Raw genomic sequence first — 26,908 nt, forward strand, 5'->3', positions numbered from 1 at the left:
AGCTGATTTGACAGTGTGCTTCATTGTTTTTTATAAGTTCCGTACAGTAATTATGAAGGCTATCAGCCTTTTGAATACCAGGACACACTTTATTGAGACATGAGGATCAATGGCAAACAGCCCTATTGATTGTAAGTGCCTAACTAGCAAAGGCCAAAGCCAGTAGAGGAACGTTACATACTTTAGCATCACATTTGTATGAAGTGTGATTGTAAAGTAAGGTTTATGTGAAATGAAAAGATGCTACTGTATGTGCAATCATTTTGTCATCAGTTTAAGAAAAATCTCTTGAAGTGAGACCAATGCCAGTGGGTGCCACACTGGCCACTAGAAGGCAGTGAGTTGATCCACTACTTATTATGTATGACATGTTTGTACATAAATGAGACTGGAACGCCACAGCTCTCTGGCATAGTGCCACAGGCACCCTGCTGATTAAAGGAGACCCCGAGTGCAGATGAATAAATGCTTCAAATGACTGACTTCTGTCCTGTGTGGTAACCATGGCAATAAATCGAATGCAGAAGCTCTGGCACTGTAGAATTCGTTGCCATGGAAGCCTTGATGAGTTGTGAGTCCCCCTAAATGTCTAAATGTGTCCTTAGGACTGATAGTAAGACAAGTGGACAATTGTGGACAATACAGGACCACAATGGAAACAAGCCCTTAGGGCTTTTTGTGTTATCCTTTAACATCATTGTATAATCGTACCACTGTACTATTTGCAAACTGTTAATAAAGTATTCAATCAATCAATCAAATGTCTTTTACCAAAGCAAAGAAAAGAGAGATTTAGATATTGTTAGATATTTCATAATTTGTGAACGATTTGCTATTATCTTTATTATTACCGGTACATGTTTTTTTTTATATTGATTGAATACTTTATTAACACGGTTGTTAACAGTACAGGTAGTACAGTCAAAGGTTATGCTGAAAGGATAACAAAAAAAGCTCGATTGTGGTCCATTGTACTCAATTCATCATACATAGGACCAAAATGAAAATAAATGTTCAATTAAATTGAATTGTATTAATATTACCTTGTTATATAAGTATTAACCCATTAAAACGGGGAAAGCATCTGTGTAATTTTAGATTTTTGCGTTGGCTATTCAAAAGTAGAGTTGTACATCTGCTATTTAAAAAAAATTTTTTTTGAAAGATCTTGAAAGTGTGAGAACCACTGATTTAGAAGGTATTTGTAGAATCGGCCTCAGTTCTTGATGAGTTAAGGAAGGAGGATATATTGTACAGTTGTATGTGTATCTCGCTGTATAGGTGCATCATCTGAGAGGCTGCCTTCCACTGTGAACGATTGCTCGCCAAACCCGTGCCAAAACCAGGCGCTGTGCCGAAGTCGAGGTGGCGGATACTCCTGCTTCTGTGTGCCAGGATTCCAAGGCACTCACTGCCAAATCGACGTGAATGAGTGTCTTTCGCAACCCTGCAAGAACGGAGCCACCTGCGTAGACAGAGTGGGCAGATATACCTGTGACTGTGCACCTGGGTTTACAGGTGAGTGGCATGATGTTAGGTTTCTCTACAACAGCTCTGTGGGCGTTGCTCTGCGTCAGGTATAAAGGCAGTGGTTCTTTTTCATGTGGAGGACCGCCGATTCACCGCCTTTTGCGATTATTTTGTTGTTTTATGCTTCTGCTTTTCTTTTTTGCTTTATTGTTAAAGTTGTGACATTGTAATGTGATTCAAATGTTTGTTATCAGGGCGTCCTTGAAAAAGAGAGCTTGCTCTCAATGGGTTTCCCTGAATAAATAAAGGATAAAGAAAGAAAGAAAGAATTTAACCCATTAAAACTGGGAAAGCATCCGCGTCGCATCCGTGTCTCATTTTATTGACACATTTTGCCGGGGACCCCCTGGAACCCCCACCAAGGACCCCTGGGGATCTCTGGACCCCACTTGAGAACCACTGAGGTTAAGGTATAGATGGTTTCAGTGCTAAACTACTTTCTTGTAGTAAGCCAGATGGGTGACTTGTTTGCCGTTTTAGCGCCAGAGTTGTAATAATTTGAAAGTGGCTATGAGGTACAGTATCAAATGACGACTGTTTGCTTTGATAAGGGCAATATCATTTCCAGTATAGTTGATTAACTACTTTTGTACATGATCCCTTAGTTTCATGACACCAAGAATGTTTGTGACAGACAATTTACTGTACAGGTTAACAAATATCAGACTAAAGCAAATGCTATCAAATCATCATCTCAAATCAAATCCTGCAGCAGAGTAAAGACAGGCATCGATAACTATGATAGAACTTTTTATGGGGTAATTTATAAGAAAAACTGCTTCAGTGAGTTCCTAAAGAGAATACAAGACCACCATCTAGTGGTGGTTACTTGTACTCCCCGTCTTAATTAGAGTGGAACTTGTTACTAAAAACCTAAGCCTCTGTGGCTGGATCCTATGTAGCTAAAAGATTCTCATTCTCATCATACATTATTAACAAAGCTTCAGATTGGTAGGATTAGGTTGTTTAAACGTTCAACTTGATTTAGCTCATTTCATTAGAGCTGTGTCTGTGTTAGAGTGTTTTGTTTAGATAATAGCTCAAACTAGTATCTAATATCTGAACCTAGAAAAATATTATGCCCTTGAAATACAAGTATCCACGGTAGCAAAAGTGTTGAAAAGAGAAAAGACCAGACCTTGACCAGAGGAGGCTTCCCTCTCTGCCCGAATTCACATGAAATCAGAGAGATGACCTGACCTGTTGCTTTTGATGTTCACAGGCCACACCTGTGGGCTCCAGATTGACGAGTGTCAATCACAGCCATGCCTCAATGGCGGGAGTTGCCATGACAACACCAACGGCTTCACATGCACCTGCCAGCCTGGTTTCCAGGGAGACCGCTGTGAGAACGACATTGATGAGTGCCAAGCGCAGCCATGCCAAAACGGGGCTCTGTGCATCGATGGGGTGAATCAGTAAGTAGCCCAGGGTGTTTGAGAGCCAAACTCAGCTTTGAATTCAAAAGAAAGCGGATTTAGCTCTTGGGCGTTCAGAAAAGCCATTCTTTAAATAGTGGAGTTTATGACCTCAAGTAGCTCTGTCATAAGCCGTTTTTTTTGTCTTGTCTTACAGGTATAGTTGTGACTGTTCCCACACAGCCTTTATTGGCCAACACTGTGAAAAGCTAGCATCCCTGTGCCTGTCTCAACCCTGTCTCAACAGTGCCCCCTGCCAGGACAATGAGGGTAACTACACCTGTGAATGCTGGCCAGGTAAATTTAATTCAATTCAATTCAATTCAATTCAATTCAATTCAATTCAATTCAATTCAATTCAATTCAATTCAATTCAATTCAATTCATTTCAATTCAATTCAATTCAATTCAATTCAATTCAATTCAATTCAATTCAATTCATTCAACAATTAATTGCGTTAAGTGCATATATACTTAACTATACAATATAGTTAAAACAACAATATCCACAATATCTTTTGAGAAATAGAGACATTTCAACCAATAATATTGGAGCAAAAATCTATTAATTTAAAAATAAAAACAAAAATACCATTATGAACTATACAAAACGAAGGTGAACTGGTGCAATCTCAGTCAGTTGAGGAGAAATTGAGATATTTCTACCCGTAGCCTAATACTGAGGCAAAGAGAGGCCATGAACCCCAACATTACATCCATACAGCGCAGGCACACGCACACGCACACGCACACACACACACACACACACACACACACACACACACACACACACACACACACACACACACACACACACACACACACACACACACACACACACACACACACGTACACACAAACAATCCCTGAGAGTCTGAGACGATAAGCCATCCGTGGAGAATAAATGAAGCATTTTGTTACTTAATTAACTGTCAAGCCTGAGGTTTGCTCTGTTTTGTGTCTGAATAAATGCCAGTCGCCCACCTGTAGCCTGCAGCTGCAGCTGAAGCATGCAATTCTAAGAAACGTTTAAGTTTGTTTCAAATACGGGGCAGATGGGGATGTGCCAATCACAAGCGACACGTGGAAAAGGAGGGAATGAGAGTGACAGGTTGGCAGATATAATGTGCGCAGAAAGGAACACCGGGGGGAAAAAAAGAGGAGAAAGATGAGAATGAGGATGAGAGAGGAGAGAGAGAAGGAGGTTTGGCTCATCCCTCAAGCTGGTTGCCAGCCATGCTGAGACGACGGCTTCACTGGCAGCTTGTGTCTGAAGTCACAGTGCTGTGTGGAGGGTATGTTACTGGGTGGCTCGACAGGCACGTGCACTGAAAAATCAGTGTTCATTTAACCACTTAACCCATTAAAGACCTGAGGCCGATTCTACAAATGCCTTCTAAATCAGTAGTTCTCACACTTTTAAAAAAATGTAAAAGAATAGCAGAGATACAAGCTCGCAGCGCGGCACAAAGTGGCGCGCTGTGAGCTTGTATATCTGCTATTTTTGGGCGGTGAAACCGCCCCTATAAGTGAGGTTTGGAAAAATGTACAAATATCCTGCGCTGTGAAACCGCCCCTATAAGTGAGGTTTGGACATTTGTACAATTATCCTGCACCGTGATTGGCCAATCACAATCTATTCAGGACTGTGATTGACCAGTGTCACATGACACATGTGCATAGCCCTATATAAGAAACCATAACTTGAAAAAAACAATACATTTGTTTTTTTCAAGTTATGGTTTCGTCCATCATAAAGAGTGTTTCAATAAATGTATTTATCTTTTGTACATGATTGGTTGACTCCATTCAGTATTGTGATTAGCTAGCAAGACACCGCCCACTTCACACAGGGTGTGATTTTTAATAGCCAACGCAAAAATCATTGACTGGGTTCCCCCAGGGGTCTGTACTTTGCCCCCCTCCTTTTCCCCCTCATATCTCTTCAGCAAAAACAGCCGATCTACAATCTCACAAGGTGTCACAATGCAGCTTCCTTGCCTTTACATCCTGTCCAATAACATAGATTTATGGAAACATAACGATATCATACGTAATATTTCACCCCAAAATATTCGACCTGAAAACAGCTCTGGCGTGCATACTGTAGTGCTGCTCACACACACATTGACGTGTGTAGGTAATAGGTATATACTGTATTTGTTTAGAATTCTGTGGTGAAGCTCGACCACACATGAAGAGCAACCATTACATAAAACATGGCTCAGTCGTCACACCTATGGGAAATATGACTGGGTGTGTTGTTTGTGTAATTGATCTAATTTGTAAACATTTATGACTGAAATGAATATATCGTCTCTTTCGGGTGGAAACCTCATATGTCCAAAACTGTTACTTTTCAGGATTAAAATTTAAAAGCAGCAAAAGTAGCAGATCGACAAGCTCAAAACACGTCGCTTTACTCAACCGCGTTTCGAGCTTGCAGATCTGCTACTTTTGCAGCTTTTGTGTGACACTGTAGTTAAGTATGATCAAGTAAGGCGTTAATTTACGAAAAAAGCACAACAAGTTAAAATATGGAGATAGGAGGTTTCTGCCCGACAGCCGAGTGATACGTTGTGTGTTCGGCCCAGGGTTCGAGGGGCGCCAGTGTGAGGTGGACATCAATGAGTGTGGCAGCAGCCCCTGCATGCACGGGGGACGCTGCATGGAGCGCTCGTGGCGGGTCCTCTATGGCGGGGAACCTCAGCTGCCTGCAGTCTATGACCACCAGCATGCTGCAGGCTTCATCTGTAGCTGCCCTCCAGAAACCACAGGTAATTTTTTTTAAATCACATTAAGTTGAAGATTCATGTCCTACCCAGGATTTGAACCCCGGGCTGAAATTTATACTGCTGGACTAAGACATAACGCCCACTTTATAAGGGAGATATTGTGCTTTGAGCTTCGGGCAATACCTCTTATGAACCAGTATTTTTCTTACCCGAACACAGGGTCTAAATGTTGATTGATCGATTGATAAAGACATTTATGACAAAAATTCATACACCTCACCATATATTTGTACATGTCTGTCAAAAGGATAAAACACAAAAAAGCTCAAGAGCTTGTGGTCCGAAAGTGTGTAAGCTGAGTGCCATTCTCAACGGTAGAGTAAGGAGACCACCTCCAGCCACTGCAGTTGTGTTAGTTATATTGTATTAACATACAAATTGGTCAAAATTGTATTCACACAAAAAAAATCCAGATTGCAGGTTTCAATATCTGAATGCAATTAATAAAGACTTCATTGTGCATTATCCAGGTATAGCCTACAGGGTTAGATTCAATACATCTTCAAAGTGCACTGTGGAAAAATTGTACACTGTTAAGTGCATGAATTAATGTCAAGACGAAAACACTGAAACACAATTGAAACATTTTATTTCCAATCCTGTGCTCTCTTCCAAAGCTGCTATCATTTAATGTCTACTGCATGTGGATGTGCAGTTCAAAGTTGCTGTTTGAATAAGGATAACTGTATGAAAATAATATAAACTATATAATCCTCAGTGTTAATTTATCCATTTGTAACACTGAAGGTCCTTACACACCGGCGAATATGCGAATATACGCAAAATTCTGACTCGTTCCGAATAATTAAAAGACACTTTTTCGCTTCGCGAAACTGATGTGGACGCTTGCATTGACTTTATAAGGTTTTTAAAAAAAACGTATTTATTCGCATGAAGAATTCGCCCCGGTGTGTAAGGACCTTGAGAGTCTACAAATGTGGTTACATTTGTAGACTCTCTGAGTCATATTAACACTTAGGATATTACAGTGCAATAAGACTAGGAGCTGTTGCCTGCTCAGGGCAGCATTCTAAAACTTTATCCAACCAGCCACACTGGCACTCCCTTCCAATAAGGTGGAGGCCAAATAGCATTAGTGTAATCCCTGGGATCTGGCTTTGCTGGTCTCCTGACTGGAAGCACACGGCTCTACGTCTTTAGAGAGGTAGACAACAAGCAACAAGCTTCCTTCCATTGGGAAGGCCTATGATCACAACACGATCCACTGCGGTAGCATGGTGAATTTACATCTAGTGTGTTATTGAGGCACGATGAGGAGACTCGCACCATGGATTTGGGCCATTCTTTTGCTCAGCCCAGGTAATGCGGTATAAAGACTTATTACGTTTATCTGTTGCCTATTGATCGAAATCTGTAATTTTCTGTTCACACGTTCTGTGTGTAGTAGTAGTAGTACATTTGATTTCGGTCCATTTAAAAGAGTAGATATACATACATACAGTTAAGTCCACTAATGCTAGTGGCGCAGAAAAGGTGTAGGCTGAAGCCGAGGCTTACTTTGCCTACCCTCTTCTTTTGTCACAATGAAAATAAGTAATTCAGTGAATGGTTAGATTATTAGAAATAACCATTTATTCTTGTTTAAGAGGCTGTGCCACGTGATGGATAAGGTCATAGAAAGGACAGGTCCATGGCACACTGGTCTAGTACTAGCCGGGCACATGCACACTGGGCACTGCTAAGCTATTATGCAACATATGGTCAGAATACACATGGTGGCTCAGCCAGAGTATATGCATGTGACTTGTTGATGCTGGCACTTGATGACAGTAATTGATGTTTAGTGAGCAGAAAGATCCAAAGCTGCCTACAGTACGATGGTACTCTTTAATATCAATCTCTTCATTAGGTAGCTTGGAAAATGTAGTCGCAAAGTAACCTAAAAGTTATAGTTTTGTACTTTTTCTCAATCAGAAAAGGAATCAGCTGGAATATGACGTAGGAACTAACTATTTCTATCTGCACACAGGTTCCTTTTGCCAGGAGGTGATAGACCAATGTGACTCAAGGCCGTGTCAGAACGGGGGCATGTGTGAGAGTCGTGCGGGAGGCTATGTGTGCCACTGTCTACAGCAGAGCCAAGATGGCGTCCTCCACAGTGGAGTGAACTGTGATTTAGAGCTGGTGGGCTGCGAGGGCCACGAGTGTCAGAACGAAGGCTCCTGCTCTCCATTCCTGACTGACGGGACTCATGGCTACACCTGCTCCTGTTCTCCTGGCTTCACTGGCCCCCTTTGCGAGACCTCCACCGCCTTCTCCTTTGAACACAGTGGCTACCTGCTCCTGCAGGTCCCCATGGTGGAGAGCGACGCCTCCTGTAACATCACCCTCAGCTTCCGGACCGTTCTGACCAGGGCGCTGCTTTTCCAGAGGACCAGCAGGGGCCAGCTGCTGGGGCTGGACCTGGAGGCCGGGCTGTTGCGTCTCTCCCTAAGAAGGGAGACCTCGACTGGGGCCGAAACGGAGACCCCCAGCCAGGTGCTGGAGCTTCCGCACAACGTCACAGACGGAGAGTGGCACTCCGTGGAGGCAGTGCTGGGGAAATGGCTGCTCAGTCTAAGACTCAAAGACGACAGCGGGGCCTGTGAGAACCAGGACTGCCAGAGGGTGGCCCCGATTAACACCGCCCTGGCTGGGCTGGCGTCGCCCCTCAAGAGCACTTTCATCGGAGGAGTGCCAGAGCACACAAACGGTCACACGGAGGACATTGAGCTCCCAGCCTTCATTGGCTGCATGCAGGACGTGTTTGTGGACTCGCAGCTGGTTGTCCCCGCAGAGTGGCTGAGTGACTCGGCCGTTAACGTGTCCCCTGGCTGCAGCCACCGGGACCGCTGCCTGGATGTGCCTTGTCAAAACAGAGGCCAATGTATCAACCTGTGGCAGAACTACCAGTGCAGGTGTCCCAGGCCTTATGAGGGACAGGACTGTGCAGACGGTATGTTTGCAGCTATAGGGCAGTAGAAATTAGTAGAAGTAGGAGAGCTATATATAATTTAGTTAAAAACACAGGTGCGGGTTTACCTTGGTTAACACAGCTAAATACACATACACACGTAGTTTTATTGCCAGGGTTTGTACTTGTAACTGCCCACATTTACATTCTAGTATGTTTGGTTTCCCACAAGGTTATCCCAGGTTAGAATCAGGCTTGTTGCGTGAACATAAAGATTCAAGTTCCAGGGATTTAGACTCACCGCATACTGTAGCTACTTAGCCAAAGAAGAAGGATAACTTTAAGCTACTCTGATTGATTTGGAAGGTAAGAAATGGAAACTCAGTCAACATCACCATCTAACTAATTGAACAACATCTTTGGGTCCTGGCAGTAGATTGAGTAGAGATTAGGCCAGTCAAAAGTCATCACGCTTGAGTCATGAGTCAGAGAGAGAGGGAAAGATCCTATTATAGGACTGGATTAAGGTAGGCAGGGATTCCATGTCGGAGAGATGGAGGGCATAACAAGAAAATGACCCAACTATGTGAAATAGCAATCAATAGTATTGATTGCAATTACTATATTAAGGTATTATAATGATAATGCATGAACATGAATACACTGACTGCGTGATTTTTACATCTTTTCATTCTTTTTTTTTTCCATGAGGGACAAACACACACACACACACACACACACACACACACACACACACACACACACACACACACACACACACACACACACACACACACACACACACACACGCACGCACGCACGCACGCACACGCCACAGACAGACAGGCTGTATTGCACAATGCTTACAGAATGGGAACAAGTTTGACAGTGTCATCAGATAAGCAGTTATGTGAGATGTGACCTATCAGATATAGTGTGTGTTCTACCATGTGTTGTTATCGGTGATCTACCAGCCTGCAGGGGAAAGTGCTGACTCTGGTTATGTTCAGCACTGTTTCCCAAACAGTGGGTCGGGACCCATTTGTGGGCTGCGGACCAATTTGTATGGGTCGCAGGTAAATGCCCCTTTATTTTTTGTCTCCTACATTTTGTTTTTAATTATTATTTTAGGCTTAGGGTTAGGGTCACCAAACATTCGATACGTAATTTTGTATTTATTTAATTTTCTAAAGATTATTTTTTCTTCATTAATTAGAGGGACAAAAATACTTGTAAGAAGTAGTGGATGTATACTATATAGATATATAATAGGAGATCTACAAGCTCACAACACGTCGCAATGTGTTGTGAGCTTGTAGATCATCTATTTTCACTAGTTCGGGTCCCGGGGAGACAAAATCAAATCTCTCTTTTGGGTCTCGAGCTATAGAGTTTGGGAACTACTGATGTACACAGTATACATGAGGGCTGATGGCTGCTAAAATGCCCTCTTTCTGTTTGAGTTCCTATACTGTAGGCATTAGGTAGTGGATTAGTAGAGCATCATTTAGCAACTAAAGATACTGGTTTCCTTTTACACAATGTTGAGTATGACGTCTTCATCTTGCATTAAAGATACAATCTTATTTAACAAGATTTGACAAGCTACATTTTGCAAACATTCTGATGAGATTGATGAGAAGATTGAGATTTTTCCTACAGTAACTATATCTATATAATTTATATATAAGAAAGACTCCAAATCTAGCATAATCGTCCCTTTATTTACAACTACCCAGCCTTTCTTCATTTTTTACATTGAACTATTTATAACTATAAAATAGTTCTTACCTGATGGAATGACACATTGCCTGGGCTTGTTTGTCTATGTGTGTAGAATACGTGACGGGGCGCTTTTGGAGCGAGGACTCTCCAAGCTACGCCGTGTTCAACGTCACCGGTGACCAGGGTCACGACCTCACCATCTCCTTCTTCGTTCGCACGCGGAGGCAGACTGGACTGCTGCTGGCGCTGGCCAACAGCGACCGCCACTACCTGGGCATTTGGCTGGAGGACGGCAGGGTCAGAGTTCAGGTAGGGCCGCGACTATGGAATATTTTCTTAGCCATCATTCTCTCGATTACTTTTTCCGATTAATCGAATAACCGAGAAGCGCGTTTTGAAAATATTTGTAATTGATTAACCACTTTTTATACTTTATCGCACAACGGTGTCGTGCATAAACAGTTAAAATAGCAGGTCTAAAAGCTCACAACGCATCACATCGCGACGTATTGTGAGCTTGTAGATCGTCTATTTTAGCTATTTTCACCTGAATAGTTACAAAAAAACACCGCTCATTTGCCAGTAAACGTGGATGAGATGCTGGAGCCAAAAGTAAAACCAAATGAACAATGAAAGGCAGCCTCCACACATTGAAAGCTGTGCAATAATCTGATTTTCTTGTTTTTATAGCAAGATGTTTGGTCATAGACCTTCTTCGGGTCTCATCACTATATTGATCAATGTATCACACCTGTGCCAAACATGTCAGTTGTAGTCCTACAATTAAGTGCGCTACAAAAGCCAAAAGACATAAGTGTCCACTGACACAGAAAGACCAAAAATAAGTTTATTTACAAACAGAAAACTAAAAGCTAGGAAAAATGAAACACAATGCAGATATCAGGGCAGGCAGTAGCCATCTTAAAGCTAAAAACAATGTAATCTATTGTGATCTATTTATAGGATCATTTCAAAATCCTCATTTAAACCTAGAGGTTGTCGACTTTCTAGAATCTTCAGGGTATGGATCCAGTATACAGCTCTCTCTAGCAAAACCTCCTGTCAACACCCCCCCCCCCCTGAAGCCCCCCCGTCTGTTCTATGCCCTGGGCTTGAACCTGAGGGAGGACATAGAATGAGAGTGGTTATTGAAATGACAGGCTACAGGGTAGTTCACATCTTTTCTTCTTATTGAACTTTTATGTTCACTGATCCTTTGTTTGAGGCAAGCTTTTCACCTACAATTACATGCCCAAAATAGTCATAGATTATTAATAAATTATTTTGTAAAATTATCTTATAATAATTATCTTATTATATAATTTTTTATGATCGATTAAATCAATTAGTTCGATTAACTGTTGCACCCCTATTCAGGTCAACAACTTGGAGAGCCTGAAGGGGGAGCGCATGATCAACGATGGAGACAGCCACTTTGTGAGTGTGGAGGTGGCGTGGCATGGCATGGCGCTCTACGTGGCGGCCCAGAAACAGGGCTACGTGGGGGTGACGGCGGTCAACGTCCGAGCAGGGGATATGGTCCACGTGGGTGGTCTCCCGGAGCAGATGGAGACCTCCGCGTTTGGAGGACACTTTAAGGGATGCATCCAGGACCTGAGGATCAATGACAGAAGGCTGCAGTTCTTTGGGCTGACGGACACATCAGTGAGGTCCTTCCCTCTGGAGCACATGGCCAATGTGACTGCTGGATGCTCCGGGGACAATGTCTGTAAGGTGAGTAAACAGCGGTGACAAATTGTAATGAAACGCAGACCAGGACAAAATACTATACACAACGCAATGTTAAAGGGATAGTTCACCCCCAAAAACTTTCTATCGATTAGCCACCCCATGGAGACTTGAATTCATGGATACTTTTTTAGTTTTTGTCGCATTCCTAAGCCAATCATTTTATGGCCAGCGGACCTGCCGGTAGGAGACGCAAAGGAGACTCTTTGTGTCCCCTACCGGAACCGCTGCTAGACTAGACAAATGTACAGTAGGGTTCATAAGAGTCTTTTCTGGCTTGCTTCTTGTTTGCAGAGGAACCCCTGTTTGAACGGGGGGATGTGTTACTCCATGTGGGACGATTTCTCCTGCACCTGCCCCTCCAGCACATCAGGGCGGCGCTGTGAGGAAGTAAGGTGGTGTGAGCTGTCCCCTTGCCCGGCAGATGCTAAATGCAAGATGCTCAATCAAGGATACGAGTGTAAGTCATTGGTTGTATATATGTACGGTGTCCAGTACTCTCCAGGTTCACCAAAATCTAACAGTTTTGCTAACTGAAATAGGGTTACGATTTAACCCATTAAGACCTGAGGCCTTCTAAATCAGTAGTTCTCACACAAGATTTTTAAGAAGATAAAAAAAATAGCAGATGTACAAGCTCGCAGCGCGGCACGAAGTGACACAGATGACACAAAAGCTTTCCCGGTTTTAATAGGTTAAAATAGCATTGCTCTTGAATGACAAATAAATGGATAAAATAAATGTTTACTTTAGCTTGGTGTAGAATTTAATCTAAACATTCTTATCGTGACCTGGCTCAATTCCATGAAGACGGGCAGTTTACACAACACCACAGCTTTGGGGTAGCTAGCCGATCACAACACGTCGCATGGCGATGCGTTGTTGATTTAAAAATGCATCATACATTTTGCCTTAGGCTAAGTAAAGATACTGTTGGGGTTTGCCTGACTCAGTGATGAAACTTGTAACTAATGCTGAGAAAATGCCTCCAGCTAGGTTAGGTTTCCCAAAAGGATTTTTGGTGGAACTTGGGGAAACCCTACTCTTTTCCTCTGGTGCCTTCTCCTTTCGGTCAGTCATGAATAATTTTGGAAATAAACGCTTGTTCACAGCTATGTTGCAGTGTTTCCCGTGGCCGTGAGGATATTGCAATATTAATGTAAAAAAAAAAATCTTTAAAACCTTGAAAAAATGTGTTTATTTTTTTATTTTTTTATATAGCACCTTTCAAAACTCGGTTACAAAGTGCTTTACAAAGGAAAGAACAAAAGAAAACAACACACAAAACAAAACAAAAGAAAGAAAAAACAATGCAGAAAACAATGCAGATAAATAAGTACATACAACATTCATACTGGTGAAAGCGGAGATACACAGGAATGGGCATTAAAAGCCATCTATAGAAGGGGTTTTAAGGAGGGATTTAAAACGGGGGACAGTTTGAATTGTGATACCAATAAATAGGAACTTAATGTATACTTTGTTAGTTCCATCGATCCAAGCCGGAACACAGTCGATAGATGGACCATTAAAACACACATGCTCTGAAAATGCACGTGAACGCTTTGAAGATTTTCAAGTGGGCCCTGATCCAGAAATGGTTGGGAACCAGTGGTATATTTTGGGCTTGTATGTACGTATCCTAGCTAATCTGATAGACCTTGTTTTGCAAATGGACATATATTTATATTCTTGACATATGTAACATGGTGATACAAACAACATGTAACATGCTGCCCTTAATCTGCCAGTATGTGTTTAGTGAAGTAGGATTATCCTTTTTTTCCCCCTGGGATAATCTGGACCAGCCTCAATGGTTATTATGTACAGGGTCCAACCTATTACATGTTCACATACAGGTTTCTATCAAATGTCTCAAACAGGATTTTAAACAGTATCAAGTATTCAATTGCTTTTCTGGTTAAGCTGTGTATCATCATCAGATGAAACGTACATTATCAGACCTTTAACCCATAAAGACCTGGAAAGCATCGCTGTCATTTTAGATTTATTTGGCTAATCAAAAATAGCAGATCTACAAGCTAATTTTCACGATTTTTCTAAATCGTGAAAATGTCTCAAAAGTCTTTGATTATATATATTTTTAAAGCGTTTTTTTTAAAACATTTGTAAAATATTTTGTTCCAAACAACAAATGTTCGCTTTAAAATATATATTCAAAGATTTGCACACATTTTCACGATTTCTTTAGCCAAAAGAATCTTAAAATGACACAGATGCGTTCCCGGTCTTAATGGATCAACTGTCCGAGAATGGCAACGAAACCCCTTGTGGTATTTTTTCTGTCTTTTCCATCTTTAAAATTGTCTGCTTCAAAGTTCACATAGAACTAAAGATCCTCCATAAAATAAACATGATTTATCTCATCCAGGCTACTCCAACGCAACCTTCCTGGATAACAGCAGCGTGCTGACCTACCGGGGAAACGGCCGCATCGCCCACAACCTGACCAGCCTCTCGCTGAGCCTGCGCACGCGGAAATGCCACGCGGCCATCCTGCACGCAGAGCAGGCCTCCGCTTTCATCACCGTCTCCATCCAGGACGGCCTGCTCTTCATGGAGCTGCAGAACGCCGGCGAGGAAGACACCTCCGGGGACGACGAGGGGGCGGAGCGTTTGTCCGCCGTCAGCCTTAGCAGCCGGAGGAGCGTCTGCGACGGGGAGTGGCACGGCGTCCACTTCTTCATGGCGGCGCCCTGGGCGCACGCGTCCAGGTGGACCCTGGTGCTGGACGAGGACGTGGAGGAGGCCAGCACGTCCGCCAGCCAAGCGGGCAACCTCGACTTCCTCGGGCAAGGCGTGGACATTTTCCTCGGGGGCCTGGGTCCCGACGCGGGCTGGATGCTGGCCGGGTGCCTGGGCACCGTGGAGATCGGGGGCGTTGCCCTGCCTTACCACAGCTCCTTGGAGGTCAACTTCCCGCGCGCGCAGCGGGAGCAGTTTGTCCGCGTGTCGCCCCTCCCCCCGCAGAGCGGCTGCAGCGGGGGGGCGGTGTGTTGGCCCGACAGCCCCTGCCTGAACGGCGGCGAGTGCCGGGACCTCTTCAACGTGTACAACTGCAGCTGCGCCGAGGGCTGGGCCGGGAGGCACTGCGACTTCTTCACGGACACCTGCGCTCTGGGCCCCTGCGTCCACGGCAACTGCAGCGTCAGGGGGACGAGCTACGAGTGCGCCTGCGAGATCGGCTACGCGGGCGTGGACTGCGAGGAGGAGGTGGACGTCTGCGAGAGACACGAGTGCGCCCACGGAGGCACCTGTCTGCACGGACCCGACAAGTACGCCTGCCTCTGCCCTGAGAACTACACCGGACCCTTCTGCAAGTAAGAGAGCATAACTAAAATAGAATAGAACAGAATAGCAGTTATTCTCCGGCAAGGTGACACACCGTACGTGTTTGAAACAACAGCGTTATGAATATTACATATTTAGAATACATGCATCTGCGCTCATTCGCGCATTCGAAACAGATCTGCGCTGTCGTGAAATAAACTGTTTTGATTAACTAGTAAATAAACACACAAATACACAAGTGGGATGTTCTTTGAAAAGTTGCATAGCCGAGGGACCGTATTGCAGCACAAAGGAAAGCGCTACACTGTAAATGTTTCCACACTTACGCTTCTGTTCAGCATTTCCAACACACCTGAAGCGAGCGAGCGCCTCAGATGCGGCGGCGTGCCTGTTTCGGCGTCAGCAGGAGTGGGCCTCAAGTCTAGTGCCGTGTCGGTGGTATAATCACGACACTGAGCTCTCTGGTAGAGCGCCACAGTCTCCCAAGCCCTATCATCTATAGCGTTTGCCTCAGAGAACCATCAGGGGAATGCCTCCAACCATTTTACGTTGTAAACACGGTCTCTCGCAGACATTCTCAGCATTTGCTCGCCTCCGCACAGGGAAGCCTTTGTACGAGTGACTCTCAGCAAGCCACCAGACAAGGTGCACGTCTCTCTTTACGGGGAGCAGCTTTGCTGTAAAGTTTTCATCACAATCTTGTGTGTGTGTTTGTCTCTGTGACTACACGTCCCCCCCCCCCCCCTCCTCTCTCTCTCTCTCTTTTACTCCTCGTCTTTCTGTTCCTCTCCAGAGAACGAGTTGAAGAAATTCCGTGGTTTCTTGTCCATGTTGTCAGGACCATGTAAGTTGTTTTTCCCATTCCTTAGGTGTTTTTTTTACTTGTCCTTTGCCTCCCAATTGGCGTACACAATGTCTCAGTTTTTTGTATAATTGGCTGCTGTAAAATGACACCCAATGCTAATATGAGCTATAATTTGTTACTCTCATGTGGAAAGTTTTGCACTAAACTGAAATATCCACCATTTGGAAAAAGATGCGACACATACTGTTACAAAAAGGAATTTGGCGTGTTAAAAAAGCTCAGTTTGAAAAATGTTAGCACATATAATAAAGTAGAAATAGTAATGCACACCAGTAGCTGTGGTGAGGTGCTGACTACTGGAAACAAAGTGTCGCACACTCTGGCTCCATATGAAGTTATTTTAAATGTATTAATGTTTCGGCCTGCTGGCCTTCATCAGAATGAACAAATGACGGTGTATAAACATTGCTCTCTTATATAGGCCACACCAACAAAGAGACACCTGATGGGGATCAAACAATCATGACTTGGTGGGGAAGAGCAATCAAGGGGCCTTTTCAATACTCTACATCAGTGTCAGTGACTACAGTCAATCAGATAATCAAACAAATGACACTGACAAATAACACACAGTACATTTAAAACCATCGACATCGACACGTTGTAAGCTTGTAGATTGGCTACTTGAACTATTTGATTTTTTTTTTAAATAGTTAAAAATGGCAAAGAAGTCTAGGGATAATGGGTAAGGCGCTGGCGAAAATAGGCCCCTTAAAGTTATACATAATATTGAGTATACATACTCAATATTCAGTCCATGAGGAGACAAGGTTCTCAAGGTGTGTGGATCCAATAACGTTCCCTCCTAGAAAGCAAAAGGTCCAGCTTACCTCCCTTGGGGGGATAATCTGGATATAATAAAACCTTTACCTTATTATTAACAGCTTGTTTTTCCCCCTACCTTATAGTCAGAACACATGGATAGGTTGTGATTTGATTGACTGCTCTACATGTGACTTGTTGGCCTGCTGTGGAATACCCAGAGCTTTTAATCTCATTATCACGGTCACCACCTAAGCCTCTGTCTCCCACATGGAGAGTAGAGGGAACCCAGAGATGACAGCACAAATAAATTCAAGAGACACATACACTGTAAAATCCTCAGTGTTACAGCTGCATTCTGGAAGTTATTTTAAAGGTTTCATCACATGCTGGTTTACAAAACATTAAAAGTCTTTGTCATGGTCCTTCAAACGTGTATTAAAAGGTTTTAACAGAAAAATCCACTGCAGTGAGCCATGGCAGGTTTTATTCTCTCTGTGTTCTGAAGCCTTTTCAGCTGCAATGAAAAAAATTAACCTATTTGCCTGCGTGTGTCGCTGTTGAGGGATTTTGCCTGTCAATAATCGCCTCTGCTCCGCCGCCCCTCTGTTTTTTTGGGTGCAATTGAGGTCCGAAAACCTAAAATAAAAAAATAAAATAAAATGTTCATGTCATGAAACCTTTAATAAATAAAACATTATGTGAACCGATCAGTATAGTGGACTATGTTAATGTTATTTAGCTACTGTAGCACATCTGCAGTGGTAAGAGGAGGTCTCCCTACTCTTCCATTGAGAAACCCAGACCCTGGTGTTGGGTAGGACACCTATTGATTGACAAGCAGTCCTATATGAAGCTCCAAAGTGCAATATCTCCCCAGGCCAAGCAGGGACTGCCTCTTGCGAGAGCAGTAGAAATTTGGGCCCGAGTTAAAATCCCAGGTAGAACATCAAAGTTGCGGATTAGCAGCTTTAATTTGCTGTTGTTGTTATAATTTTTTTAATGCACACCTCAAAGGTTGGTGACAGGTGCGTAGGACAAAAATGCATATGTTCAGAGGGGGATCTCTGATAATGACATCAGAGAAAAGGACCCACACACTGTCTGGAACTTGCAAAAAAAAATTGCTCTTTATTCAATGTTTCGGTCGTTAGACTTTCATCTGGACAGATGAGGCCATTGTCTATCCTGATGAAGGTCTAACGACCGAAACATCGAATAAAGAGCAACATCTTTTTGCGAGTTCCAGACAGTGTGCGGGTCCTTTTCTCTGATGTCATCATCAGAGATCCCCTTCTGTTGTTGTTATTATAAATTGTATGATTATCATTTATATATTTCTCATTACATGACCGTCCAGCAAACGTCACAAGCTGCCTGTATCTGTGTGTGGCGACGACACCAGAAACTACACCTGCTTCAACGGAGGCAACTGCACCGACCTAGATCTGTCCTGCGACTGTCCACCGGGCTTCACGGGACACCGGTACGACACAGAGACACGGCGGGATAGAGAGCACTCACTGGGTAGAGAGAGAAACAACAAACGGAGGGAATAGAATAGGAAAACAAGCAAATGGAAAATGCAGTGGTGTAAAGTAACTAAGTACATTTACTCAAGTACTGCACTTAAGTACAATTTTGAGGTACTTTTACTTTACTGGAGTATTTCCAATTGCCTATACTTTTACTTCTGCTCCACTGCATCTCAGAGGCAAATATTGTACTTTTACTCCACTACAATTATTTGAAAACTTTAGTTACTAGTTACTTTGCAGATATAAATTATTACATTATAAAACATACATTAACCACTTCAGCCCTGTGTTATACCGAGGCTATTTGAAAATAGCCGATCTACAAGCTCACAGCGCGTTGTAGATCTGCTATTTTCAAACATTTTAGTACTTTTACTTTTGGTACTTCAAGTACATTTGAATACCAATACTTTTGTACTTTTACTCAAGTGCATTTAAAATTCCGGACTTTTACTTGGAACAGAGTACTTCTACATTGCAGTATTGATACTTTTACTTAAGTAAAACATTTGAGTACTTTTTCCACCACTGCGAAAATGTATCGTTCACAAAAGCAGTGTATCTGTGTGCATTTGTTCAACCGTCCATCCTCCCGACACCCTGGTATCTCTTCCTGTATGTCTGACCATTTCCTGTCACTCTGCATCAATTGTCTCTCTGTTTTTCTCCAACCCTCCAATTTTCCCACTGTCCTTTGATCCCTCTCCCCCCTCTTTTTTACCGACTGTCTGTCATCCTCTCTCTCTCTGTCATTCTCTCTCTCCCTCTCTGTCATTCTCTCTCTCTCGCTCTCTCTCTCTCTCTCTCTCTCTCTCTCTCTCTCTCTCTCTCTCTCTCTCTGTCACTCTCTCTCTGTGCAGGTGTGAGCAGGAGGTGGATGAGTGCAAGTCCAACCCCTGTCTGAATGGAGGCTACTGCCGCAACCTCATCAACAAGTTTGTGTGCGTGTGTGACATGAGCTTCGCCGGAGAGGTGTGCCAGACGGACGTAAGCGACATTTACTTTTACGTGGCGGTGCTGCTGTGGCAGAACCTCTTCCAGCTGCTCTCCTACCTCATCATCAGGCTTGATGATCTCGAGCCCCAGATTGACTGGGGAGTCGACGACGAATGAGTGTGTGTGTGTGTGTGTGTGTGTGTGTGCGCGCGTGTGCGCGTGCGTGTGTGTGTGTGCACGCGCGTGTGCGTGTGTGTGTGTGTGTGTGTGTGTGTGTGTGTGTGTGTGTGTGTGTGTGTGTGTGTGTGTGTGCGTGCGTGCGCGTATGTGCGTGTGTGTGTGTGTGTGTGTGTGTGTGTGTGTGTGTGTGTGTGTGTGTGTGTGTGTGTGTTTTCAAACAGTATGCATGCATGTGCTGGACCCAAACATTTCTTAATGATGTTAACTTGAAGCACAAAGATGTCCTGACTTTCCTTGGTGGTCGAGGAGATATTTATCGCTAGCTATTATTTTACAGGTTAGATGCAGGTTTATAATTGTAGCACAGAGGTGTATTTGTGCCTTAAAAAGACACTTGGACAGTTGGCAGCACATTCTTCTTCCCACAAAGTGCTTCCGTGCTACATCATTAAGGTCAGTGTTTAGCGGAGATGACGTGAATGTAAAACAGTAGCGCTCTATTGAAACGTGAATGCTATGATGGTAATGTTATTCTAAGCTATTCACCACAGAACAGAATAGAGTGGTCCAGGGATGACGTATTTCTGTAGTCAGAAGCAGGACGTCAGCACATTCCTGGTTCTCTCAAAAAAAGTGTTAACCACGGACCTTATTACACACATTTGACCAAAAACTAATTCAAAATACCTATAGACATTGAGAGAGAGAGAACCAGAAAATGCTAAATGCTAACGTATTTCCCGGTTTTGGGACTACAAACTTTGCCACTCTATAGGTTGCATAGACCAACACTGAAATGAAAAGCAGATTTGTGATTGCACATGATAGTCAATGTGAAGATGAGAACTCACATTCAATTATGCACTTTCAGTGACGTGAGGAATAGAACAACTATTACTTATATCATTCATTATTATTGTGTCAGCCATGTGTGGATTTGAACTTTGTATGGGGAAGTAATGAGGGAAGAGGCCTGTTCTGTACCAAAGAGGCCATCAGTCTGAACCGTATCACATTTTAATGCTTCATTTCTATGTCACTGTGTGCAGGTGTCGCGCGCTGAAAATAGCAGATCTACAAGCTCACAACTCCTTTGAGCTACATCTGCTATGTTCGTATAAATCAGGCCACTTAGACCTGAGGCCCATTCTAAAAACGCCTTCTAAATCCTGACCTATACGTTTTCTGAAAAACTTCAAATATTTATTAAAAAATTACAAAATATGTATGTTGCTATATACTGTACATAGCAACAGGAACCCCAAAAGGGGTTCCCGTCCTGAAAGGCATAGTTACAAATAGGGGTTCCCGCCCAAAATGGGTTAAGGGCTGTTCTATTTCTCTATTGGCTCTGTCTCTATTGCACTTCTTGTCACCAGTGTCAGTGTGTCATACGTCCCACTCTAACACTGGGCACCCAAATCCTGTCAACAAAACATTTTCTGAACTTTCATTGTACAATCACACCTTTTTTTTGTCCTTTCTGTCCATTCTACATAATACACTTCTGTATGATCTATGTCTGTCTTATTGTTGTCCCGTGGTTTCTTCTGTCACCGTGTTCTGTCACCGTGTCCTTTGTGGGTCCCGTCCTGTTCTGTGTCCAGCATTCTCTTTCTGTTGTTGTCAAATAAAAAAAAATACTATTTTCTTATCCACTGTAAGATCTGTTGTTTTGTCCTCTTTTCATGTCTCTTGGCTGTCATTTCTCTTCAAGTCATGCTTTTATCCAAACATCATTCATCCATGTTCACTCACAGGATTGATGAGCCGTGGCTCCCCGGCAGCGCCTCAGAAAGGCAGTGAAGGATTGTGAGCTTCAGCTACTTGCAGTGCAACTCATTTCATCCAAGAATAGTGTGATAGATCATATTTCTTTCTTTTATCCAGGCTTGCTTTGTCTGAGCTTTGTCACTTATCTTTAACCACCACTATCAACCTGGTGTCCCTATTTTGGGCATAGGCAAAAAATTGTCAAATGTTGTCAAAGATAGCTAAAATAGTAGATCCTGCCTGATAAAGCTATGAGCTTGTAGATCTGCTATTTTTGCTATTCGTTGTGTGACGAAGTATAGGGCTTAAATGGCAGCACTGTGTGCGTGCGTGTGTGTGTGTGTGTGTGTGTGTGTGTGTGTGTGTGTGTGTGTGTGTGTGTGTGTGTGTGTGTGTGTGTGTGTGTGTGTGTGTGTGTGTGTGTGTGTGTGCGTGTGTGTGTGTATGAGAGAGAGAAGAGCGTGGAGGAGTCAGGTGGCTAGAGTGACTCCAAATATAGCTAACTAATCTCTCATAATGAGATACGAGCATATCCCTGAGTAACCTCAAGTTCACACTCTCACACACACACACACACACACACACACACACACACACACACACACACACACACACACACACACACACACACACCAGGGCACAGTGGCACAATGTCTTTCTGCCTGCCTTATATTTGTGTGCGTGTCAGACACATGCACACTCTCTACCTCTTTGTCCCTCTCGTGCCATTTCATTCCCTCTCGTGTGTGTGTGTGTGTGTGTGTGTGTGTGTGTGTGTGTGTGTGTGTGTGTGTGTGTGTGTGTGTGTGTGTGTACGTGTGCGTGTGCGTGCGTGTGTGCGTGTGTGTGTGTGTGCGTGTGTGTGTTGTGTGTGTCCCTCTCAGTGCCCAGGTAGCAAAAAATGCTGAGAGAGGGTAAGAAGAAATGTAAGGTAGTTTTTCACTGTCTGTTCTGATGTGGCCATCCTTTGAGAGAGCGAGGGAGAGAGAGAGTGAGAGAGAGAGGAGAGAGAGAACAGTAGAATAGTGCTTCGCCAGCAGAAAGCAGCAGTGTGGCTCTGAACTGCCGCTTCAGCAGAGAGCTGGTGGCACTCAAGCAGGTTTGGTCTACTTCACACACACACCTATGAGGGCAAATTATCTGGCAGTCACAGTGGTTCACCTCGGAACACACACACACACACACACACACACACACACACACACACACACACACACACACACACACACACACACACACACACACACACACACACACACACACCGACATGAATCTGTGCATGCGTTCAGGCACCCACTTGCACATACGGTTTATAAGTCTGCACACACTACAGCTACCTGTGTGTGCAGCACACACACACACACACACACACACACACACACACACACACACACACACACACACACACACACACACACACACACACGTACACACGAACACAGAACCTTGATAATGCTGACAGCAGGTAAGCACTGAGGCTCTGTCTGTTGCCGTACTGTGTGGAGGTTTCTCTGTGTGGCCTCGTCGCCGTATATACCTCAGAGACTGGTTAGCTAGACGTGTGCTGCTGCGACTCTCTCTCTCTCTCTCTCCCTCCCTCTCTCTCCGTCTGTCTGTCTGGCTGTCTGTGTGTTTGTGGCAGTCAGTCAGTGACTGATGGCGGGCCCTGGCTGGAGGCTGCTCCACTTGGGATGTGTCACCACACTCTCTGTGACAGCCAGCTCTGCTGCTGCACTGACAGGTAAGCACTTTTGGAAGTCAACAAAGAACCTGTAGCGAGAGAGACAGAGAGAGAGAGAGAGAGAGAAATAAAGTAGAGCGTCTTACAGAATGTGCATGAGCTGAGTTTTTTTCCCCGTTTACAGTTTTTTTGCTGAGGCCTTGAGCTGGCTGTTGTTCTTGTTAATTAGCATTATGTTAAGCCATTGATTCCTCGAGCTTACGTTTGCAGACGCAGTTGTGAAATGTCGAGATTTATTTTCCTTCACGTCGAATGCGTGTCCCTGCTGTACCATTCAGCGAGGTGACTACAACTATACGACAAGATTTTAACCACATGAAGCCTTAGCGTCCCTATTCTGGGCCGAACATTTGGCGGAAATAGCTGATCTACGAGCTCACAATGCAGGTGAAGATATTTAGTGTAGAGGGAAAACAGGAGCGGGCCTAGTATACCTGTAGATCCCTGGGGGACTCCGGTCAATGAAGTATACAGTAGGGTTTACGTTGTTAATGTGTTCTTGTGGATGACTTCAATGTTACCAGTGGTTGTTAATGTGTTAATGTGGATGACTTCAGTGATACTTACCAGCGGTGACTTTCTCTCTGTGATGGCAGTAGCAGCTCAGAGCGTCACAACAGCCGTTACGTCGGCCGGTATCACTAACGTGAGTGAACAACATCCTCCATGTCGTCATTAATCACTGTCCACAGGAGAGAAGTGATTCAGATCTGATTGAATGTGTTGGCCTGCTGTGTTGTGCTGTGCTGTGTGTGTGTGTGTGTGTGTGTGTGTGTGTGTGTGTGTGTGTGTGTGTGTGTGTGTGTGTGTGTGTGTGTGTGTGTGTGTGTGTGTGTGTGTGTGTGTGTGTTTGTGTTTGTGTGTGTGTGTCTCTCTCTGTGGAACTGAGTAATTCTAATTCTGGTGGTGGTGGAGTTTGGTGTTTCTGCTTGTTGTGAGAACATAGAAGACCAGAGGCGCGCTGGTTAAACAAAGCGCTAAGCTGGTTTCACAAGCCATTAACGCTCCATGCAGAGCAGCTCTGTTTCTATGAGATACAAGTTTATCAATGTGTGTGCTTCTGTGGTGGTGGCGGTGTTGGTGGAATCTTTGTGACAGAGGGTATTCTCAATCCTGGCAGTCGGGAAGCGACTGTTTGTTGCGTACAGTATCATGTATCTACCTACGCATGTATGTAGAATGTACATGCATATGTATATATTGCACTGAGCAAATCAGAGCAGATCATCAGGCCGGATCTTGTGTGTGTGTGTGTGTGTGTGTGTGTGTGGGGGTGTGTGTGTGTGTGTGTGTGTGTGTGTGTGTGTGTGATCCTCTGCAGACGGAGCGCGCTCCGTACGGCTCTCGGGTGGCGGCGATATTGGCGCCCTGTCTGGTGGCTCTGGCCATAGTGGTGGCGGTGGTGCTGGCGCTGGCCGTGGCCAAGCTGCGGGAGCGGCGGCGGCAGACGGAGGGAGGTTTCAGCCCACGGCGCCTTGAGACCCCCGGTGGTCCCGGCCCCCCTGCTGGGCTGGCGTGCGCATCCATCAACACGCTGGCAGCGCGCGTGGAGCGCCTGGTGTAAATGTAGCTATAGCTGCAGGAGGAGGCCATTTCTGTTTGTGTATATCTGTGTGTGTGCGTGTGTGTGTGTGTGTGTGAGAGAGAGAGAGAGAGAGAGAGAGAGAGAGAGAGAGAGAGAGAGAGAGAGAGAGAGAGCGAGAGCAAATGCATCCTCATCCTCACTCACACCCTAACCACCTGAGACCTCTGTTACTACCAATGACCAGTGGTGGAACGTAACTAGGTACATTTACTTAAGTACTGCACTTAAGTACAATTTTGAGGTATTTGTACTTGAGTATTTCCAAATTTCTATACTTTTACTTCTACTCCACTACATCTCGGATCCAAATATTGTACTTTTACTCCACTACATTTATTTGAAAACTTGAGTTACTTTGTAGATCTGGATTATTATTACAAAACATACATTAACCACTTCAGCCCTATATACTGTACATTTTGGCCATTTGAAAATAGCAGATCTACAAGCTCACAATGCGTCGCGAGCTTGTAGATCTGCTATTTTCCAAAGATTTGTATACGTTTGAAAACTTGTGAAATGGGACATTCTGCATAATGAGTACTTTTACTTTTGGTACTTTATTAAGTATTATTTTGATGACAATACTTTTGTACTTTTACTCACCACTACCCATGACTCTCCATTAGGCCCAGCAGCTCTTCCACTGATTCCTTCTCTCCTTCCCATTCCCCTCCCTCCCTTCCTCCCTCCCTCCCTTCCTCCCTCCCCTCCCCTCCCTCCCCTCCCCTCCCTCCCTCCACCCATCAAGTTGACCGCCGAGGATCTGACCTCCTCCTCCAACCTCCTGCTGTCTGTGAGTCTGGTGTCGGTGGTCCTGCTGCTGGTCCTGGTCCTGTCCTCCGTCAGCCTGGTGGTGGCGCTCAACCGCCGGGCCACCCACGGCACCTACAGCCCCAGCCGGCAGGAGAAGGAGGGCTCCCGCGTGGAGATGTGGAACATCACCCAGCCGCCTCCTGTGGAGAGACTCATATGATACTGTATGAGACACTGGCCGTGAGCGAATGCAGTTCATATGAAAGTCCAATGGTCTGTTTCTCTATGAAGCCTGATTTATGCTCCGTTGCGCGACGGCGTCACGCATCAAAAATAGCAGACCTACAAGTTCACAATGCATCGGACTTAAAGGAGTAGTTCACCCCAAACAATGACTTATTTTCTATCAATTACACACCGCATGAAGCCTTGAATTCATGGATTTCTTTTCTTTTTTTTTCACGCATTCCTGAGTCAATAATTTGATGACGGTCAATAGGAGACTCAGTAGGAGACTCATTGCGTCTCCTACCGGAGACTACACCGGTAGGAGACAAAAATTATTGGATTAGGAATGCGACAAAAACAAAAAAATCACACCCTGTGTGAAGTGGGCGTGTCTTGCTAGCTAATCACAATACTGAATGGAGTCAACCAATCATGTACAAAAAATAAATACATTTATTGAAACACTCTTTATGATGGAAGAAACCATAACTTAAAAAAAACAAATATATATATTTTTTTAAGTTATGGTTTCTTATATAGGGCTATGCACATGTGTCATGTGACACTGGCCAATCACAGTCCTGAATAGACTGTGATTGGCCAATCACGGTGCAGGGTTAGGCGGGGTACATTTTTGGCCAATCACAGCGCAGGATTTGTTGTACAAATATCCAAACCTCACTTATAGGGGCGGTTTCACCGCCCAAAAAATCTCCCTGAATTCAAGGCTTCATGGGGTGTGTAATTGACAGAAAATAAGTATTTTTTTTGGGTGAACTACTCCTTTAAGTAGGACACCTTCACCAGACTGAGCCGTAGTGCTAATCTGAATAAGAAGTCGGGATATTATTCAGAACATTTAAAAAAGAGAATTTTTGGATTTGGAACCCCAATGTCTCCCCGCTGCCACAGTCAGAAATGGACTGACCATGACTTTTCATCCAGAAATCTTAAATCAGTGTCTTTCATGTTTTTTCTATTGCTAATGTCGTTGCGAACATCCCTATTGGATTTTATTGCTACTGTAAGTGTACTGTATACTGTAGGTGACAGGTGTATACTGTATGTATGCTAAGGGGATATTGCAAGTATTTATAGTAG

General features: G+C 44.0%; 1 protein-coding gene across 1 annotated transcript; it reads left to right on the forward strand.

Annotated features, from left to right (window-relative positions):
• Positions 1-552: 552 nt before the first annotated feature.
• On the forward strand, positions 553-26,257 carry LOC308086859 (protein crumbs homolog 1-like; the record flags this gene model as incomplete). Its single annotated transcript, XM_080430502.1, has 15 exons — positions 553-571; positions 1,282-1,518; positions 2,753-2,948; positions 3,106-3,245; positions 5,543-5,725; positions 7,734-8,699; positions 10,495-10,691; positions 11,760-12,116; positions 12,426-12,591; positions 14,524-15,472; positions 16,237-16,287; positions 18,431-18,556; positions 19,469-19,595; positions 24,560-24,796; positions 25,350-26,257. The coding sequence occupies 15 exons, from the start codon at positions 553-555 to the stop codon at positions 25,797-25,799; spliced, it is 4,401 nt and encodes a 1,466-aa protein (XP_080286628.1). The 3' UTR covers positions 25,800-26,257.
• Positions 26,258-26,908: the final 651 nt, after the last annotated feature.

Source organism: Gymnoscopelus braueri (genome assembly GCF_963280865.1).
Source record: "Gymnoscopelus braueri genome assembly, chromosome: 6".
In the NCBI taxonomy this organism is placed as follows: Eukaryota; Metazoa; Chordata; class Actinopteri; order Myctophiformes; family Myctophidae; genus Gymnoscopelus; species Gymnoscopelus braueri.